This window comes from Pteropus alecto, unplaced genomic scaffold, assembly GCF_000325575.1.
Source record: "Pteropus alecto unplaced genomic scaffold, ASM32557v1 scaffold61, whole genome shotgun sequence".
Taxonomy (NCBI): Eukaryota; Metazoa; Chordata; class Mammalia; order Chiroptera; family Pteropodidae; genus Pteropus; species Pteropus alecto.
The window spans coordinates 23218342-23240624 of record NW_006434835.1 but is presented as its reverse complement, the minus strand read 5'-3'; the positions used below and the strand labels follow the sequence as shown (position 1 = coordinate 23240624).

Here is a 22283-nt window from a genome sequence, read left to right as displayed (position 1 = left end):
TAGTTAACTTGATACATCTTCAAGGATAGAGAGGGTATGTTTTTGAAGAAGTTGCCAGAGAAATTGACATGGAGGAAGCCCTCATGAGAAATTCTGCACAAGATATCCTGTAGCATTATTGTGAAGAGACCCATTCTGAGAATCTCAAAATTAGAAGGGCTTTTAAAGGCATCTATTTCAATCTCCATCAAATCCTGGACTCATATTTGCAACATGTCTACCAAGTAGATGTCCAGCCCTGTCTGGAGTACTTCCTGGGATAGAGAACTCCTAACTACCATTCTTTGAAAAACACTATTAGTATATTAGGTTATACTAAAGGAAATCTTCTGGTCATTTCCACCCTCTAGTCCTGGATTTATCACTTTGGACTATACAGAGTGAATCCATCTTCCACTTTATTTAAAGTCCTTATATTTAAAGTCCTTATTCCCTCAGCTGGCATTTTAAAGACCTGTGATATTAAATTTTCTGTTTTGGGCTGCCTGTGTGAAGGCAAATGCCTTATAAGTAAATGTAAAACTAACCATTGCTGAATAGGATTTGGATATGTGGCCCAGTATGTCAGATTGGTACTTGTAAATTAAATATTGTTTTTTCTTTTTCTGTAGCCAAGTAACATATTTTTAGTAGATACAAAAAAAATAAAGATTGGAGACTTTGGACTTGTAACATTCCTGAAAAATGATGAAAAACGGACGAATAACAGGGGAACTCCACGATACATGAGCCCAGAACAGGTGAGGTCCCTTTCCTTTCTTACTTTTTTCATTTTTTTTAAATTATAAAAATAATAAATACCTCTTATAAAATTAAGTTTGCAGAAAATAGAATAAAAATGGAAAATTTCCCTTAACTTTCCTTTTTACTTTTACTCTTTTCACTGGAGTTTGTTGTTTATCCTTTTAGATTATTTTCTGAGAGTTTTAAAAATATACAATCACAAATATATATTTACAGATGTTTTTACATGAAAATATACATACACACATTTTACTAGGATACTGTAGTGTTCTTATGTGACTTGATTTTTTTCATTTAACTTTTTTTTGACTTAAGTGTTTGTACTTAATCTTTCTATATCAGTACAAATAGATCTGACAGATTGTTTTTAATAACTGTATTGTATGCTGAAGTATAGCTGTACTATAATTTAACTGTTTCCTTATTGATGGGTATTTATTAGGTTGTTTCCAACTTTTCACATTTACAGACATGTTATATGTCTTTCTCCTTATCTTTGAGTCTGAGAATAAATATTTCCATGATAATCTATGATAGGTTTCTTGAAGTGAAATTATTGAATAGAATGACAAATGCATTTCAAACCCGATAAATACTGTGAAATTGTCATCCAAAAAAAGTGATTCTACTATGCTCTCTTACCAAAGTGTCTGAGAATACTGCTTCCTCCCTCGCAGTCTAAATTAGACTAGGATACTTACTGTCATGCTACAGTCTTGGCCAATATGATGAATGAGGAGTATCTTCCTTTTTCAGTGTGCATTTTCCAGATTTTTAGTAAGATAGGGTATCTTTACATGTGTTTCCTTACATTTTTCCTCGAATTTTCTATTTATATCTCTTTCTCATTTTTCTTAATCAGGTTATCTTTTGTAATTTATTTATAAGGAATCTTTATGTATTTTAAATATTGATGCTGTATGTGTTTACTATAGTATAAAAATTTTCTCCTTGATACTATTTCTTTGTTTATAATGTGATAGGAAAACTCTTAAGTGTCACATTTATCAATATTTTCTTTATTACTGTTGGATTTCTCATTTTCTAATTTTGGAGGTTTTTCCTACCACAAGATTATAAAAATATTTTATGTTTTGCTAATACTTTAATTAACTTGAATTAATTTTTGTATACATATGAGGAAGGGGTATAACTTCATTTTCTCCAGTTAGATATGCAGTTACCCCATCACCACGTATTAAATAGTTCATGATTTAAAATATTATTTTAAGGAAAGTTCATAGAGGCAAAAAGTAAAACAGAAGTTACCAGGGCCTACAGGAGGGAAGTTACAGTTTTAATGGGTACAGTTTCTGTTTGGGATGATGAAAAACTTCTAGAAATAGATAGTGGTGATGGTTACACAACATTGTGAAGGTACTTAATGCCACTGAATTGTACAAATAAAAATGGTCAAAACGGTAAATGTTCTGTTGTATATATTTTGATATAATAAAAATGCTGTTTCATGATATATGAAATTCCCACATATTTGTGGGTCTTTTTCTAGACTCTATTCTGTCCAGTTGATTTATTTTTTTCTCTTTAATATCATACAGTTTTAATAATTACAGCATTATAAAATAGGTTTTAGAATCTGACAGCAGGACCTCCCACATTATTCTTCAATTATAAAACATTCTTAGTGTTCATATTCACTCTTCCAAATAAACTATAGAATCAGCTTGTCGTGTTTCATAACTGGTATTGAGGTTCCGATAGCAGTTGCATTAAATTTAAGGATTTAATTGAGGAACATTGACATCTTTATATATTTGAGACTTCTTCAGGAAACTGATATATTTCTGCCACTTATTCCAATCATCCATCAGTCAGCTTTTGCCAGGCTATGCCCTGGTAAGAAATGAGCCCTGATTTCCTGGTGGCTCACATAACACCAGAGGTTTATTTCTTGCTCACATGATGTGTCTGCTGTAGTTTGGCTGCAGTTTTTCCCCATGTGTCACCTTCATTCCTTAACGCAGGCTGAAGGAAGACCCATAACTGAGTATTGCTTTCCTCACTGTAGAAAGTAATGTCAGAACCTTGTGATGGCTTTTAAGATTTTGCTCATATATCAGGGTTCCCTAACCCTCCAAGCAGTGATCTGGCACTAGTCTGTAGCCTGTGAGGAACCGAGGCGCACAGCAGGAGGTGAGCGGTGAGCAAGTAAGAGAAGCTTCATCTGTATTTGCAGCCTCTCACTGCCTCAGCTCCACCTCAGATCATCAGGCATTAGATTCTCATAGGAGCATAGGTCTCTGATGCCAAAAAGGTTGGGAACCGCTGGCATATATCACTAAACATCATTTCCCAGAGCAAAGTGCATGGCCCAGCTCAAAGCCAAGAGAGTAGGGAAGTATTATGCTCTCACTGGGAGGCCAGTGCACAATTGAGAACAATAATACAACCTACCTCCAAGTCACTTTTGTATTCTTCAATGAAGTTTTAAAATATTTTTTTCTTTATGAATGTTGCTTGTATTTTAAAACTTTTCTCTGAACATGTATGGTGTTTTGCCGTTAAAATAGGACTCCTTGTATCCCATTAGTTATTAGTGAGGCTATTAAGTTTTAAAATACATTTATATTTAATTGCGGTCAAATACACATAACATAAAATTGATCATCTTCACCATTTTTAAGTGTGCAATTCAATGGCATTAAGCACATTCATTTTGTTGTGCTGCCATCACTATCTATCACAGACCTCTTCATCTTGAAAAACGGAAACTCTAGACCCATTGAACAGCATCTCATTCCCTTCTCTCTCCAGCCCCTGGCAACCACCATTCTACTTTCTGTCTCTATGAATCTCACTGCTCTAAGTACCTCATAAGTGAGATCATACAGTATTTGTCTTTTTGTGACTGGCTTATTTATATCAGCATAATGTCTTCAAGATTCATGCATGTTGTAGCACATATGTGAATTTCCTTCCTTTTTAAGGCTGAATAGTATTCTCTTGTGTGGATGGACCACAGTTTGTTTATCCATCCACGAATGAATATTTGGCTTGCTTCTTCCTTTTGGCTGTTGTCAATTAATGTTTCTATGAGCATGGTTGTACAGCTATTGATTCATGAATGTTTGGCTTATATATAGGCTCATTAATAGTTTTGGGGTTTTTTGGTTGATTGCTTATTGTCTATTTTTATCTTTTGCGGTTGTTCATCCTATCTTTCTTTTTGACTTATAAATGCCCTTTAAAGTTGATTTTTTTAATTGATAATATATCTTTCAAAATACCTCTATTGTTTTGTCATCCAAGAATAAATATGCTGAGTTATCTGATGGTTCAAGAGTCTAGAATGAAGAAAGAGAACATTTCTTTTTAAGGGGAACCATTGGCATTAAAAAGCAATTTAAGATTTTTGTGGAGCGTGAAAGAAGACAATAAGAGGCTAATTGGCTCCCTTTTAACACTCACTTTTATTAAATATCTTCTGCATCCTATATTGTCACTCTTAGAATATTTTTTTAAATCATTCATCATTGTGCTTTTTGTTTTCTTTGTGATTTTTAATTTGAAACCATTTTATTGAGAAGTAGTTTATATATCATAAAATGCACAGATCTTAAATGTACATTTTTCACTTTTGACCAAAGCATATACCCGTGAAGCCCACAAGCTTGTGACGATGTAGAACATTTTCCTCACCCAAGAAAATTTTCTCAGCTCCCTTTCCAGTCAGTCCCTCCTCCTCACTGCCCAGAGCCAACCAGTGGTCTGGTTTCTATACCATAGATTAGTTTTTCCTGTGAATAGGTCCATACAGTGTATATTCTATTTTTTATTTGATTATTTCACTGAAAGTAATGTCTGTTGGAGAATCTCTAGTTGTTGCTTGTACCAGCAGATTATTTCCTTTTATTGCTGAGTACTATTTCATAGTATGAATACAGGCATACCTCGGAGGTATCGTAGGTTCAGTTCCAATCATTACAATAAAGCAAGTCACATGAATTTTTTGGTTTCCCAGTGCGTAAAAAGGTTATGTTTACACTACACCATAGCCTATCAAATATGCAATAGCATTATATCTAAAAAAATTGTATTACCTTAATTAAAGAATACTTTATTGCTAACCATCATTGAGCCTTCTGCAAGTTGTAATCTTTTTGCTAGTAGAGGGTCTTATCTCGATGTGGAGGATTTTGCCTTGATGTTGATTGCTGCTGACTGATCAGGGTTGTTGAAGATTGGGGTGGCTGTGGCAATTTCTTAAAGTAAGACAGCAGTGAAGTTTGCCACATTGATTGACTCTTCCTTTTATGAATGATTTTTCTGTGCCATGTGATACTGTTTGATAGCATTTTACCTAGAGTAGGACTTCAAAATTGGAATCAACCATCTCAAACCCTTCCATTGCAATCTCAACTAAGTTTATGTAATATTCTAATAATTGATGAGGCAATAATAGGTTAGATAAAAGAAAAGAAACCAGAAGACAACATTTTCTAAATAAATTGAAATTTGTTAGCCATTGGGAAAACAGTATCATCCACTACCACACATCACAGTAAAGTATTTCTGAATGGATTTCTGATCTAAATTTTAAAAATGCAATAAAGTGAAGTGCAATAAAACGAGGTGTGCCTGTATACCATAATTTGTTTATCCATTCTCCTCATGATTGACATTTGGATTGCTTCCAGTTATGGAATATTATGACTAAATCTTCTATGAACATTTGCAGGCAAGTCACTTACTGGGAACTATCTTAACTGCTTCACCTGCGCCATGTCATTTATCCCAACAAACTGCGGTTGAAATGATTGTTATCCCCATTTTATAGATAAGATAATTCCTATGTTGATGATAAATTTACACAGGTGATGCAGCTATTTAGTGACAGAGATTTGAACTTGGGCAGTTAGACTCTACAGATCTTGCTAACAAACATATACTGTCATATAATATATTTTGGTGAAATAATGGTTTTGGCTTCAGAAAGCACGGATGTTTATATAACGTGAATAACAAATGTAAATATATTTTGGTCTCTTTAGCTTTCTTCAACAGAATATGGAAATGAAGTGGACATCTATCCTTTAGGGCTAATTCTTGCAGAGCTTCTTTACATATCCCGCACTCTTTTGGAAACATGTAAGGTAAATAATCTCACAGAAAGAATTAAACGATAAAAATTATTGGCTGTCATCTTCAAACTGCTGCTGCAGACAGTTATTGCTCTCATGTGAGAATGGGCTTGAACGTATTAGTGTTGCCTGCAAATATGGATTTTTATCTCTTTTTATCTCTTTCGAGTTTGGGCAACCAAAACTTTTTGTTAGGAGATCCAGTCATAATGGCAGAGTAGGCAAACGCTCTGCTCATTTCCCTTGACTACATCAAAATTACAACTAAATTATAGAATAACCACCTTGGGACCACCGGAAGACTAGCTGAACAGAACTTCTATAACTAAAGATATAAAGAAGTCACATTGAGACTAAATATTGAATGTCAACTATAATTGAAAAACAAATAAACAAACAAAAACCACTTTTTGTTAAAAACCAAAAACTTTGGGGTTTTGGAGGGAGGTGTGTGCATTTCATAAAACCATAGCTGTTTCTTTCTATTTGTGTCAGCCAGTAAAATTTTGATTGTCTGCTTGGCATAAGATGCTGTGCTAAGTGTGCTACAAGGATTTTAAAAATGAATAAGCCTTCTCATTTCTCAAGGAGCTTATATTTTAGGAGAGAAGGCACTGTAAGAGAATGCTGTAAATGTTTTGGGAGAAAGCATGAAGTCTTATGGAAGCTGTTAGGAGGGAGAGCTTTCCAGTTGTAGGAATTTAGGTTTCATGGAAGTATTGAAGCTGGGCTCTGCAGAATTGGTCTAAATTAGAAAGAAGCTACTTCCAGCATGGAGATAGGAATGTGCAGAGTGTGTTTGGGGATATCAGGCAGTGTCTGATATTTTTATTGGAGTATATTAGTTACAAGGAAGTGGTGGTTGATGGGGTTGAAAAGACATGTTGGGGCTAAATTAAGGCAAGAATGTGAACTTTCTTGTGAAGGCAATGGGGAGCTAGTAGAGGCATCAGGCATATCCTAGACTGGATGTCCTAGTCTAAAGCTCAGGAAAGGGGACTCACCTGGCATCAGCAGCCTTCTCCTCTGTAAAATAGGGGTAATAAATAATACCTATTGTATAGGGTTCCAAAATGGATGAAGGTAAATAATGCATATGATACTCTTAACACTTCAACATGTCATGATGTTAGAGATGGTTATTAGGTGGGCAGGGTAGGGGAAGAGAGTCCTGCTTGCTTCTTGGCTGGAGAGACTTTCCAAAGATCTGGAAATTTCGTGGATTTGGGGTATCCTCAGCCTTTAGTGCTTCCTAAGTTTGTTTTTCTTCCCAAGTGAATAATTTCCTAATGAATGTACATATGCTTTATTTTCAGATTTTTGAAGATCTAAAGAAAGGCAAGGTCTTAGATGTATTTGATGACAAAGAAGTAAGCATTTGAAAATAATCAGTTTTATTTACTTCAATGTTTTATTTCCTCATATTGACTCTTACTATCATTACAGAAAATTCTTCTACAGAAATTACTTTCAAAAGACCCCAAGAAACGACCTAACACATGTGAAATACTGACTACTTTGGAAGAGTGGAAGAATGTTGCAGAGAAAAAGAAACGAAACACATGTTAGAGCCTTTCTAAAAAAGTATCCTGCTTCTAATGTTTGATTTTCCTGTAACTCTCTGAAATCTGCTAGGGGCTATCAATGGTATTTACCCGCTATTTTCATTTTCCCTTTGATTGATTCATTAATTAACATAAAAAAATGAGGATTTCCACCCACCATCTTCATAAAGAGATAAGGTGGGAAAAAGTCAAATGTAAAATGTTTTTGAAGTTAAAAAATGCAAACCATTTTGCAAATGCAGTAAAATACTAAGGGAAAAATAGCTAACAAGCCAGTTGGAGAAAATGGTAATCATAAAAAGATAAATATATACAATCATTTTGGAAAACAATTTGGTATTATCTAGTTAAATTAAATGTATACATACTGTAAAAGCCATCAATTGTATCCCTACATACGTGCCTATAAGAATGTTCATAAACATCCTGTTTATAAAAGTCAAAGGAACAGAAAACAATTATTACATTATTACAAGAAGAACAGATATATACATTGTATTATATTCACACAGGAATACAATATAGCAGTGAAAAAACAAATTACAGCTAAATGCAGTAACACCATATTTCCCTCAGGAACTTAATGTTAAGCAACAAAACAGGTTACAGGAAATATATACAGAATGATTCCATTCACATGAAGTTCAAAATGCTAATGAAAACATTTTGTTTCGAAAGCCAAACGTTGTAAAACAGTAAAGGGTAGGAAAAGTATGAGAAATATTAAATTCTGCTAGTGGTTAACTCTGAGTAGAAACAGGAGTGAGGAATTAGATTTCGAAGGCAGTTAACTTTTTTTTTTCCTTAAACTGGATATTGAGTCCACTAGTGTTTACTCTCCAGTTATTCTTTTTATTTTAAATACATTTTGAATCGATTATAACAAACACCTTAAAGAGATCATAAGGGTGCCAGAAGGCAGTAGTTAAACGTAAGAAAATATTCAGTCTGGAGGGGCAAGATCACTTTGTAATGAGGTATCTCATGGCACAGGGCTTAGAAGTGACACTCCAGCGACGGATTTAGATGAGTAGAGAGGAGACCAAATGCACAGTTTGGGTAAGGGGCATGGCATATTTGATGACATAGAATAATTATTTATTTTTTTATGTGTGATAATGATATTATGGTCAGGCAGGAAAATGTTTTATTCCTAGGCCATGCATACAGAAATATCTAGGGTTGAAGTGGCATATTTGCAACTTTCAGATGTTCAGCAAAAATCAATGTGTATGTGAAGAGAGAAAAAGCAAATGTTGCGAAATGTTAACAATTGATAAATCTAGCTGGAGGGTACAGAAGTATTTCTTATAATATTCTTTGAACTTTTCTGTAGGTTTGAAGTTTTTCTGGGAGGAGAGAAATCTTTTTTAAAAATACAATATTATCTGGATTTAATAGCAGTTGATTTAAGTCATTTAGACAGTTAATGAATAAGGCTGTACTCAAAAGAAGGTAGCCTTATTTTTACTTTCTCTCATTTTAATATTTATACTATTATGGGGGAGTATTTCAGATCTTGTTCCTTGTCATATGTCAGTTTGGCCAAATAAAATCTTAAAAATTTGAAAAAAATACTTATACTATCATGAAATAAACATGGCATCTTTTGGAAGCTTTTAATTATTTGTGAGTATATATTTTTCTGAGCCTCAAAATGATAATAAATAAAAAGTAACCTCTTAATCAGAGGAGCAGAGGGGCAAGGGCCAGAGACCTTTTGCAAATTAAAATGCACACACACACACAGATTTTGAAAGATATATCTATATATCTATATATCTATGTCTATGTCTATATATCTATCTACAGATATATTTACCCCCCTTTTAAAAATTTGTTGGAGTTTTTAAAGCAATTTTAGGGCATAATGTCATTTCATTTGTAAATACTTAATGTCATTCAACAAAATAAGATCCCTTTAATTATATGATAATCTAGCTTGTATTCATTGTTCTTATCTCAAAAATATCTGCAGGTTGTTTAAATCAGAATCTAACATTGCATTTAGTTGGTATTTCTCTTTTACTCTATAACTTTTACTTGTTCTTAGTTTCTTTCCTCTTGCCATTTATTTGAGGAAGGAACTAGATCATATGTCCTGTAGAATTTCCTGCATTCAGGATTTGGCTCATGGTATCCCTATGGTGTCTAGTTAGATCTAGAGACTTGATTTGATTGTGGTTTGAAACTTTTTTCCAAGAATACTCCATAGGTGATGCTGTATACTTTATTTTGCATCACTTCAAGAGGAACCTGATGTCTGGTTGTTCCACTTTGAGTGATTTTAAGATGGATCAGTGGGTTGTGGTGATGTCATCTATTACAAAGCTAGAGATCTTTCACCTAACGGTTTTAGCAACCATTGATGTGTTGTCTGGACCCATTATTTCATTAGGGGTTGTGAGATCATGATTTTTGGATTCTATTAAATCTCTTTCATTTGTCATCTGTGATTCTTCTATAAAGAACTTTCTCTAAAGCTGAATGGGAAAAGTGGGATAAATATTTAACTTATTAATTTTTAGAATGAGTTAGTGCTCTGGCAACCTCCAAAGGTGACCAATGAGATGTTTTTTTAAGCAGTGGTGTGACCCAACCAGTACTTTGAAATTGTGTTTAGAATGGGTTGGAGCACGAAGAGACTATATTTGAAATGTCAGAAGTCCAAAAGGCTAAGAGAGCCTGAATAATGGGAAGGGGCAAAACCAAGAGGAGCTGGCAACTAATTGGATGTGAGGATTTAGGAACAGGTAAGCAACAGAGATTACCTCCAGGTTTGTTCAAAGGTGAGTGGCAGTATATGATGCCATTAAAGGAAATATAGGTCTCCATGAAATTAAACACTCCCCCCGCAAAGGGCCATGCATATTTGAGATTCTATCACATTTTTACCTGTTTTTAATTAGAATTTAAGCCAATAGAGACAACTGTACATCTTTCAGCATGGTGAGGTGAGCACATTTGGAAGGTAAAATGTTGGATCTCATTTGGAGATGCTGAGTTTGGGGTGCTGCCAGAATATTCAGGGTGAATATGTGGAGCATACTGTAGGAAATGCAGGATAGGAACTCAGGAGAAGGGATAGATTGGAATCATACACAGAAGTGATGTGTAGCCTGGAAGTAAACCAACATTCCACTTTGAATTCAAGAGATTGCCAAGGGAGATACTATACAGAGGAAAGAGGGCTAAGGAGCAAAGCATGGTAGATATCTCCATTTAGATATCTACTTTTCCAATGTAATATCGATCCAGTCCTTAAGGTCTGTGATTCTATACCTGTGGCTATGGCCTATCCCAATCCTACATTTCCTCAGAATGATCTCAGATGAAGAGACTATAGTTAGCTGTACGGTGGTCCCACTATTGGCTTAAAGTCTAACTAAAAACTGTGTAATAGGTAAAACTGTGAGACAAATAAATTCTCAAATATTTGTGGCTCTTTAGGGGTTAATTTGATTGAGACCCATATTAGTTTCCTATGGCTGATGTAACAAATTCCCATAAACTTCGTGGTTTAAAGCAACATACGTTTATTATCTTACAGTTCTGCAGGCCAGAAGTCTGAAATGTGTTTTACTGGGATAAAGTCAAGGTGTTGGCAGGGTTGTCCTCCTCCAGAGGCTCCCATTCTGCACACACATTGACTTACTTGAATAAGCCCCAGCCACACTGGTTGGCTCAGTGTTACCTGGATAGGCTTTTGCACTCAATGGCTCTCTGCTATGGTTTCTATCTGAAATTCTCTTCAACTTTTTTTGAATTGTGGCTTTATCAAGGTATAATTAACATACCATATAATTCACCATTTAAAATGTACAGTTCAGTGGTGTTAGGTATATTCAGAGCTTTGCAACCATCACAATCAATTTAAAAACATTTCTGTCACCCCATGAAGCCCATGCCCATTAATATCCATCCCTTCCTTATCTTCCCCCACTTCTAGGCAATCACTAATCTACCTTTTTTCTCTGTAGATTTGCCCATTCTGGATATTTTATTTAAATAGAATCATATATGTGGTCTTTTTCGCTTCATGTAATGTTCTCAAGGTTCATCCAGGTAGTAGCATGGATCGGTACTTCATTCCTTTTTGTTGCCAAATAATTTTCACTTCTACGGATATATCACATTTATTAGTTGATGGACATTTGGGTTGTTCCCACTTTTCTGCTATTATGAACAGTGCTACTATGAATATTCATGTACAGATTTTATGTGGATACGTGTTTCCATTTCTCCCATGTATATACCTGAGTGGAAATGTGGGGTCATTTTGTAACTCCTCCCTCATGACTTTGCCTGTCAGTTATGCTCAAACCTACATTCCCTGCCACTTCCAGTGTTCCACTGTCTCCTGCTCAGAGTAAAACTTCTCCCTTAGTACACTCATTGGTGCTTCAGTATTGTGCTTACCAGTATGCATTGGAGCTGTTATTTCTACGTGGCTCTTAACCTCATACTGTGAATTTCTAGAAAGCAGGCACTCTTAATTTTGTATACTTCAAGGCAGTGAGTATACTGCCCTCCATTAAAGCAGGAACTCTGTGTTTTTGAAGTGGTGGGTAATAAGTGTTAAATTCATATTATTGATCTTACAAAATGTATCTAGCACTAAATAATGTTCACTTTAAAATTTCAACAATTAAATGTTTGGCAAGTAACACTTAAAGGTATGTTAAGATTAATTAATATGGTGCACTGAAGTCTTATTTTGAATTTTAGAAGCTCTAGTATTTTGGATATATAATCAGGAAAATAAACATTTTAGAAGTTCTAGATAGGACTTTAATATAGCGCAATATAAACAAAAATGAATGACATTTCAAATTTCATATACATGCCCTAAAGCAAATTTAAAAAATTCTTTCAACGTTTTGCTTTCCTGGGTTATCATCATCATTTAATTATGAAGTCCTAAAAGTCCTATGTGAATAAAAATGTTTTTACTCATATTGAAAGCTGTTATTTTTAAATGTTGATGGATAAGGATGGAGGGATGCCTCCCACTCTCCAAGGCAGGCCTAGTTCTAGCCCTTGGCTTGGAAATGCAGACCACAACTCTAGTGGAGTGATGGGTTCCATTGAAGTTATTACCATTCTCAACAAAGTTGTTCATAAACATACTCAAAATCTTCTAGGCCACTAGGCAGGTGGTGGGTTGTCCCGATAGTAGGAGAAAAGGAAGCCAGTTCCTGACTCTTATTTCATGTGAAACAGTCCACATGGCTTTGGGACTGACTGAATGAATGTCGGTATGTTGACTATAATTCTAAGGGAAAGGTATACTCCTTTGTTTTATAATTTTATTATTTTTTTTAAACAAGTAAATATTAAATAGTATTCAACTATATAAACTTCAATATTTTATATATGCATTTATGTTCATAAAAGTAATGATCCATTTTCTGGATGAAGAACTGAAGCCCAGAAGTTACCTAGCTTAGTGATTCTCAAGCTCTGCTTCATCTTAGAATTAGGGTAGTCATGTCAAGGCCACGGTGACCAACTACATCAGAATTTCTGGGGGCCTGACCCTTGTATTATTTTTTAAAGTTCCCCAAGTTAAACTCAAGAACAAGTGAATTAGGTCATATTAGGTCAGAGGCTAAAAAAAAGTTGCACTATTGATTATCTTAACTTGTGCCAGAATAGGTTAGCTTTTGCTATGTTCTTGCATATGCTGTTTCTAAAACAGGAAGAAGAGGTTGACCTCTTGCTCAGTGTTACTAAAAGGTGAGATGTAAGCTGTGCAGGGACATCTCAATTCTAAGAATAGCAGTGCTCTATGTTTAATATATAGCACTAGTTCTCATCCACATATGCTTATCACACTCATTCTTAGAACTTTAAATATAGATATCAAGAAACTATCCTAGATTAGCTGAATCAAAATCACTAAGAGAGAGGTACCTGAGCTTCTGAATTTTAAAAAAGCTTCATGATTTTGATGCCCAACCTTGGATGAAGCTCTAGAGGTGTGCCATGGTATATATGTCCTTAGCTGTACTCAATTAAATTTTAGGAAGCAGATTTCAGCTTAAGACAGAAAAAATAACTTTAAAAATCACTTAGAGCTACCCAGCTAAGGCAGTGAGCTCTGAGAAGTACAGGAACAAGCTCTGTGAACCCTCATTGATTCTCTTTCAACAGAGAGATGTCTTATCTGATGAGTGCTATTGAGAGAAGGAACCTAGCCTGTGTGGCCCAGCCCCTAGTAGATTCTGTCACCTTGAAAGCTAACTAGTCTGAAAATGTGAAATGGGCTGTGTTCTCACCGAGGTCTGCAGTCTCTCCAATCACAGAGCTATGTTAGGGAGTCTGACTAGAGAACAAATCAGCCTTGCCGTCTATTTCAGCTTCACTGATAATAAAGCTGGCTCCCATGTCTTATTTTTCAATTTGTTCTGAAGTGAAGAGAGGAATAAGGGAGTTACCTGCTGGTGTCCCTTAAACTCCATAAGTATCACAACAGAGTCATAAATTGTAATGGCCCGTGTCTATAACTCATGTTCTGAAATAGCATTCCATTATATTTTTGGAGGTCAGTGAACAATTCTAAAGTATGAAGGACTTCGAAAGTAGAAAAAGAACAAAATATATAAGGCCCTCTTTCTTTACTGGTGTCCAAAATCTGGGAATTCTAACTGCTCAACTATCTGTCTTTGAGAATAACAGCATTTTCCAGATTTCTACTTTATTGAGACTACTCTTAGTCGTGATCTGCGGAAGTTGGTCCTGGGCAATGTGAAGACAGGTCTTCTTCATCTGTAATTTATGTTAAGAAAATAAAAGATTAATGTAATTTATATTGTAAACTATTCTAGAAAATTATTTCAACATAACATAGGTTTTATAGGTATCTTTGCTATTTAGTCTGCTAAACAAACTGGAAAAAGACAGTAACAATAAACAAATTCTTCACTCTTAAGTACAAAATCCTTAAATTCAAGTTAGTAAAGCCAGCATAGGCAAATGTGAGAGAAAGGAAAGCTTTTGGATCCAAAATACATTTGGCATTTTTTTAAACCATTTCTTTCTTTATTAAAAAATAAAAAAATGGAGGGAATTTCAACATGCTAATTTTTATGGTTCAGGAACAATATTCTATGTAACTATATAAAAATTAGTCCTAAAAATTTAATATATCTTTCAAGTATCTGTAGCTGAAGAATCTTTAAAAATAAAGCATGAAAAAAACCCATCATTTTTAAGTGACTCAAAATTTTTTCTTCTGAAATGAATGAAAAATTCTTTTCTACACGTTCCATTTCTGAAAAGTTAAAAACATCATTAATGAGGCCTCAATTATATTAATATCCATTATTTCTTTAAGATATTGATCCCACATTACCATTTGGATGGAATAAGAAATTTCCATTGTCTATGGGAATTTGACTTTTAAAAAAAATCAGAGTATTTGTATTCAATACTTTTTAAAAGTTTAAAGTATTTTCTTACCTTCATAGGCTGTTCCACACCAAATACAATACAGATGTTCTTCTCTTAAATAACTAGTCAATATTTGTAATTTGTCCAGTACCTAGATATAGGACACAAGCATATTAATGGTTCACATTGAACAGAATCTTGGTTTCCTGGTGCTCTGGGGCATGCTGAATTAGCCCAAGGCCATAAGTCTGCTACACTTTCAACCAGTTAGGAGAGGTGTTCAAGGCAGAATACATTAAAACATGACCCAGTTTGCCAGCCACTGTGGTATTTTCACAAGTTTGCCAGACACAACAGAAACCACTTGTTAGCATTCAGAAAGTATATTTCGGCTGGCTTGATCAGGATCAGAATCCTTTAAGACCACTTCTACTTTCAAAGAATCTACCACACCCAGTGCGACGAGGGTGAACACTGCCTCCCTTTGCCATTAAAATTCTCATCAATGGTCTTCCAGTTAAGCGGAACATAGGTTTTTAGCAATGTCTGGAGATACTTCTGGTCATTACAAGTGCAACTGGCTTTTGTAAGGGTGGAGGCCAGAGATGCTGCTAGATATCTTACAATGCACAGAACAGCACCCTACAACAAACAATTATTCAGCTCATGAATTAATGGTGCTAAGGCCGAGACACTGTGCTCAAGAAACTGGTGCCGAAACATACACTTAAATCTTCACTCTTATATTCATCTTCATCTTGTTCTTTTTCTTCCTCTTCCTCTTCTTCAGTCTCTTCTTCAAGCCTCAACCAGTACCAGGCCTCCCTGGGAACCTGAATATTCTGAAAATGTAGAATTATTCCCAATTAAACATAGCTGAATATAAGACTATTACAAGTATGTTCATGTCAACATAAATTCATTCTTTCAATGAAACATTTATTAAGTGCTGCTTCAAGAGTAAAGCCCTGTACTATGAACTCTGGGGATGCAAAACCCGATTAGAATATTGACTTCAAAATGCTGACAGTCTAGCAGGGAAAATAAGCTATGGGTATAAAATACATATAAGCTAGAAAATCTTAAGTGTTATGACATACATTCAAAATAAACTGCTATGGAAATATAGAAAAATGAGAGCACTTCTAGCAATCTACATATGAGGGAAATTTAACAAACGTTGAGATTTTAAACGAAGTAATTTTATTTTGAACCATCAAAATAAAAAAATAAAGCAAGATAAAGTAAAAATAAAACAAAACAGAATTTTACTTTTTTTATTACTTATTATTATTTATGCCTACAGCACCTGGTCTTCCTAGGTGATCTCCCATCCAAATACTAAGCAAACCCAACCCTGCTTAGCTTCCAAGATCAGACATCAGGCTTGTTCACGGTGGCATGGCTATAGACCATGGACTGTGGCTCCTCCGGAGTGTGAACCCAGGACCTTCTGCATGTAAAGCAGACGTGCTAATCACTACATATGGAACCACGTCCAAGAGAGAATTTTAAACGTCATTCAAATTTAAAGTAGTATTCTGCCGTGATCTTACTAGTTAGGGACACATGAGGTACTGAATACAGACTGAAAATAGGCTATTCTAGTTAGTCAAATATTCTGTTGAATAGAATTTCCACACATAGTGACTCTGACTAATCAATATTCAAATAAGCAGAGAACAATTATGTAAAATGTAAAAATGTATTCAATCCTCATTGGATAATTCAGACTACTCAGGTTCCTGTAGTGAACAAGTCATTATTTTGAGCATCAATGATCACAGATCAGTAGTACATGTTAAATGAAAGATTTAATGGGCAGAAGACTAGGTATACCAAACTTGGAGTGTTTTGTCTTGTTTTGGTTTTTAAAATACAAATACATGACAAATCACATTGGGCGCCAGAACACTTTATTACTAAACTGACAGCAGGGAAAAGGCTTGCCTTCTGAGTATCCAATTGTTGACAGGCTCGCTGGCTTCTTCTAAGATCTCCTTCTAGCTTCATTTCATCTTGCTTATTTTTAAGTCGCATTCTAATTGCAAGAAAAAATAGCACATTAAAGGCCTGTACTCTCTTTATCCATTTTTTATGCCCAAGGACCAGAAAACATAGCACGATAAAGAAAAGATGAAACCAAAAGGAGCTCAAATACAAAGTTTTACCGAAACTGTTCTGCAGCTTTTTCTTCAGTTTGCTTTTTCACATTAATCTTTCTTCTGTAGCTTTCTAATTTTTCCTCTGCTTTCCGTTTTAACAATGCCTCATGACCAATGCCACTTTTCCCTGTTCAAACAGAAAACTCCGATGAGAAACTTACTGACTTTATACTTCAAAACATGACAATTTAAATATTTACAGATTAAATGCAATTCTAATTTAAATATAATTATTCAAAATCATTTGACATGACAGGAGAAAACACTAGAGATTTTTTTAAACCCAAACACACAATTTGAGATCATTAGTCTGTGCTAATAAGATAGTAATACTATACAAATTTTTTTTTTAAATTGGGAAAACAATACCAACTGTCATTTTTTCATATAAATATGATGAACAAAAAAATATATTTTTTCTCTTCAATTCATTCAAAGGATTAAGAAAAACATTTAATAGATAAATCTGTCTCAGAATACTTCTAGGACATTTCAATCGACAAAAATACCTTTTTATTTTTAATGTTAATAACAATTTCCCCCCATATTTTTATGATTTAAATTTTATACTCACTAAACTTTTATTTTTACTTTAAAAAGTTTAGAAGCTTAACTAAGAAACATTTTACTGAGGGCTTCTTATGATAAGAAATGTAACAATGCCACATAAAAAATGTACTTATTAAGCAAATATATGTGCTAGATCTAAGCATGTTATTATTACTGGTAAATATCCCCAAAAATAATTACATACCTGTTTTGACATTGAGAGGAATTGGTTCAACAATACCATCTCCTAAAAAAAGAGAACAAAACACAAAATACATTAGAAATCCTTCTTCAAACTACAGGTAAGGATATTATGCAACTTTACAATGTTCTATACATATCCCTTCCCGTTCCAATGATATTCAAACTGAAATCTAAACATTAATACACTACAATCAACTATCTCCATTTGAATACCTAGTCCCCAATAAAGCTGACCCACATCTCCTATGTCACCTGAAGGCAGGGTTTTAAGAAGTTAAAAACATATATCCAAGAGGGTGACAGCCTTGGTAGGTGAAGATCAGAGCAATTACAATAAAGGGGGAAAGAAAAACAGCTTACAGAAGATACTAGAAATATATGGCCTCTATATCTTAACAGTCTCACTTCCTAAAACGAGAGGTTGAGAATTGAGCTTCTCCAACTGGCTGGTCAGTCAGGTGGCTGCCACAGATACATGACAAACAAGGCAGAGTCCTAACATCATCTTTAATGTTGCTTCATTGCCCTTTGGCCACTGTACTTCTCAACTCTTCTCGTCACCATTCTTAGCTGTTGCCTCCATTGTTAAGCTTTGTCCATATCAACTGTTAGTTCCTTCAAGGCTGATCTGGGCTGATAAGCAGCTCTTGATGGCAACATTGCCCTTTGGCCACTGTACTTCTCAACTCTTCTCTTGTCACCATTCTTAGCTGTTGCCTCCATTGTTAAGTTTTGTCCATATCAACTGTTAGTTCCTTCATGGCTGACCTGGGCTGATAAGCAGCTCTTGATGGCAATAAGATGGCCTGAAGTGGATATGGGAAGATGAAAGTTCTTTGTAACGCTTGTTAGCACATGAGAGACTAAGCAGCTTAAGTTGTTTTAATTTCTGTGCAGATGGACAAAGATTAAAGAGTTATCTCTGGTATTTATTGATAAATCACCATTTGGTGGTCAGAAACACCCATTACTTCCAGATGTGACTTACCACTCTTGCCAAGGGCCTGGCCACTTTTATATCCCATCTTTTGGAGCAAAGCAAACCCTTTGTTTTCACAGCCTAGTGCATTCTTCAACCCAATGTCACGTCTTTCTTGTTCTTCTTCTTTTAAACTCTTCTGCCTATTTTTCAAATTAGCTTCCTGCTGCTTTTCTTCTTTTCGACGAGCTTCTCGAATTTGCCTCAGCATTGGCAATCCCGGTCTGATATCTTCTCTGAATATGAGAAAAGGTTATTTTAGATGAGTACACGAAGTTTTCTTATGACTTCGATACTCACTTGACACTACTTAAATTTTCAGTGTTACTTTTCTGATCACCTTTGTTATCACCAATATTAAAACATTATCAGTGACTTCTGAGAAGGGCTGTTTAAGTAAAAATGATGAAGGCTGTTACCAGATTGTAAGAAACTAAAGAAAGTACAGTTGAAGAAATGAGACATAGTAATAGTTTTAGGCAGTGGGCAATAACAAAGAGCAAAGCTGAATAGTAGCTAGGAGAAACCATAAGATGAAATAAAGAAAAACTAAAGTTCCTTGGAAGAGGGGAATAAAAAGAATCAAGGGCAGAAGTAAAATGCTTAGCATTAAAAAGGAAGCAGCTCCTAGTACCTTTTATGAACATGTAGACAGGGTTTCCACAAAGCTATAAGACTAACTTTCAAACCTCATGTTTAAAATCAATGTCACCGCTTGAGTCTACATTAATGTCTCATATGTATGTGGATGTGAGGCATACACATTTACTTACTGGACGTTAATGAAGGAATCAGACATATAGTCCTCTTCTTCTGCCATGTTCAATTTCTTACAACAAAGTATCTACAAATCAAATAGGATAAAGTAACAATTACTATTTTTTTTAGTTTAACCAAAATGGAAATAAACTTTTCTGTATCCCCAGCCATGACCTTTCTCCAGAGCTCTACTCCACATTTCTGTGCCCTTTTGACATTTTTGGGTGGAGCTCTCAAACTCAATAACTCAAACAATGCATTCACTTCTACCCCAAACCTCCTTCATCCCCTATACTTTCAAATTAATGTCACTACTCTACCCATTCCTGACCTCTCATAAACCTCTGTCATTTCTTCTTATACAATATCCCTCATAGGCATTTTTGCCTATAGTTGTGAGCACTGCTTTATTCAGGCATTTCTTTCTCACTGGAACTATTATAACTACTTCCTAATTGGTCTCATTGCCTTCGGCTTCTCCTCTTCCAGTCCATCTTCTACACCCTCTCCAGAGTGTTTTTTTAAGCCAGGTCATGTTACTTGCCTGTTTCAAATTCTTCATTAAACTTTACCCTGCAGGCAGTGAAGAACCAGTCACTTTAACACTGCAGCAGAAGTCCTTCATAATCTGGTCAACTCTCCTTTAGGATTCATTATTCAAGCTGCAGGGGCTTCTCATTGCCCTCTGAACATAACGCAGACATTTCTTTCCTCCTAGGCCTGGGCTGCCCTCCGTCACCAAAGCTGTCCTGACCGCTCCAGGCCTCCCTCTGCAGAACTTCATATTCAAGCTGCTCATTTGGAGCTTGTTAAATCCTCATTTATATGGAAACATTCTTGAGGAGAGCTTCCATCCACAATAGCTAAAGTCATTTAATTATTGCTCCATAAAGGGATAACAGGATTATTGAGTAAAGTGCATTTCAAAATTTATTGTGTATATGAATTGCCCCAGGATGTTCTTAAAATTCAGAGTTCGATTCTGAGCTGGAGCCTGAGGTTAGGCATTTCCAATAGGCTCCCAGGTGATGTTAATGCTTTCCTTTGGGAACCCGGCCCTCTGCCCGCCATGTGGTTCTAGTAGAGGTTGGCAATCTCAGTATTCTATCCTCTCTTGGGCATAAGATGGCCAATTATAGTGCCTTATGTCCCTGCAACAGGGGAGGGGATGACCTAATCAGGGCAAAGAAGCATCTTTCCTTACATGATATGGATATATGAATTGTGGGGAAAGAAACTCTCTTCATTGGGGTTTCTGAACTGAGTAGATGAAGCTAGGCTGTAGATGGCCACCTTGGCCATATGAAGAGATCGTGTTCTATAGGATGAAGCCAGAGAAAATGGACAAAGCAATAAGTCTCCAACCTTAGTTCCCAAGACCCTGATTCCTGTAGCTCTTTCTTTGATGTTGTGACCTGGCATTCTTCCCAGCTACGTAGGCTAATAAATTTCCTCATTTCTTAAGCTTGTTTGAGTAGGGATTCTGTGAACTACAACCAAGAAGTATTATTGTACTAGTTTTTAATATTTTTAATATATATCTTCCCAACTAGGCTGTAAACCACAAAGTTTTCTATATCTCTGCTGCCTACCACTGTGTCCCAGGCATCATAAACTCTTAATGTTTAGCAATGATGAGAAAAAAGGTCTTTAATAATATTTGTAATTTTGTAATAATAGAATATGTTTTTTCCTGTGTCTTATTTTTTAAAAAAACCTTGATGTAAAGATATCATCAATATGGAGAACCACATAAAATAAATGCACAGATTTATGAATTATTATCAGGCAAACACTCTTCTAACCATGTGGTAGCCTCCCAGATGGTCGCCAATGATTCTTGCCTCTCGATTTTCAACGTCCTCGTGTAGTCTCCCTGCACAATGGGACATTGTGAAAATGATGGAATATGACTCCTCCGTCATAAAAGACACTGTAGCTCTTAAGTTATATCACTCTAATGCTGAAGTTAGTTAGATTATTCACTCTGAAGGAAGTTGGCTATCATGTAGTAAGGACACAAGCAGTTTTATAGAGAAGTCCACATGGGAGGAACTGAGACCTCCTGTAGACAACCAGCACAAATTTGGGAGCTACGTGAGTGAGCCACCTTGGAAATGGATCCTCTAGCACCAGTCAAAATTTCAAATGACTCAGCCTGGGCTGGCATCTTCACAACTTCTTAAGAAACTCTGAGCTAAGCTAAACCAGTAACAAATTCCTGGCCCACAGAAACTGTGAGATAATAAATGATTATAGTTATTTGAGTTGCTAAATTTGGTGATAATTTTGTTGTACAGCAAAAGATAATACAAATGATCACCCTATCAGAAGACAGAACCTTGTCAGCCACCCCAGGAGCCTTCTTTATTCCCTACCCAATCACACTGTTTCCAACTACCTCCTTTTCTTTATAGTTTCATAAACCATGGGTGCATCCTTAAACATTAGTTTAGTTTTGCTTATTTTTCTTTTTATTATAATATAATAAATTAGAAATGTGGAAGATTATATACAGCATTTGTGGTAATTCACCCACTGTCTCTAAACCTCAGATTCATTTGTAATAATAATATTTTTACACGTAATGGTTTAGCACTTACCCAGTATACCACGCATTTTTATCCCATTTAATCATCATTAACCATTTTACAGGTAATAACACAGTCCTGCTTTCTAGTTGGAGAAATTAAGGGTCAGTATAGCTAAATGACCTGCTCAACACCACAACGGATGCAGGTTTTAGGACTCTGGCTACTGGGAATAAGATTATTTTTAAGGAAACCATTGAGCTCCAAAGTGCTAGGCAGATCTGAATGGG

General features: G+C 35.3%; 2 protein-coding genes across 5 annotated transcripts in view; one reads left to right on the top strand and one right to left on the bottom strand.

The window, feature by feature from the left end:
- Window positions 1-9037, top strand: part of EIF2AK2 (eukaryotic translation initiation factor 2 alpha kinase 2) — a 32357-nt gene extending 23320 nt beyond the window's left edge. The window contains exons 13-16 of one of the 2 annotated variants that reach the window (XM_006910389.3): window positions 612-740; window positions 5757-5858; window positions 7163-7216; window positions 7293-9037. In XM_006910389.3, coding sequence (XP_006910451.1) covers window positions 612-740; window positions 5757-5858; window positions 7163-7216; window positions 7293-7415 — 408 coding nt within the window. In that variant the 3' untranslated portion in view covers window positions 7416-9037. The remainder of the gene's footprint in view (window positions 1-611; window positions 741-5756; window positions 5859-7162; window positions 7217-7292) is intronic. The other variant, NM_001290168.1, reaches the window with a different exon arrangement.
- A 3147-nt stretch (window positions 9038-12184) lies between these two features.
- The window catches only part of GPATCH11 (G-patch domain containing 11), an 18563-nt gene continuing 8464 nt past the window's right edge, over window positions 12185-22283 (bottom strand). Inside the window, exons 2-10 of one of the 3 annotated variants that reach the window (XM_015588251.2) lie at window positions 21268-21338; window positions 19477-19547; window positions 18713-18939; window positions 17726-17767; window positions 16978-17098; window positions 16757-16847; window positions 15532-15648; window positions 14876-14957; window positions 12185-14182 (exon numbers count right to left, since the gene is read on the bottom strand). In XM_015588251.2, coding sequence (XP_015443737.1) covers window positions 14127-14182; window positions 14876-14957; window positions 15532-15648; window positions 16757-16847; window positions 16978-17098; window positions 17726-17767; window positions 18713-18939; window positions 19477-19547; window positions 21268-21270 — 810 coding nt within the window. In that variant the 5' untranslated portion in view covers window positions 21271-21338 and the 3' untranslated portion in view covers window positions 12185-14126. The remainder of the gene's footprint in view (window positions 14183-14875; window positions 14958-15531; window positions 15649-16756; window positions 16848-16977; window positions 17099-17725; window positions 17768-18712; window positions 18940-19476; window positions 19548-21267; window positions 21339-22283) is intronic. The other 2 variants (XM_025045722.1, XM_006910388.3) reach the window with 2 other exon arrangements.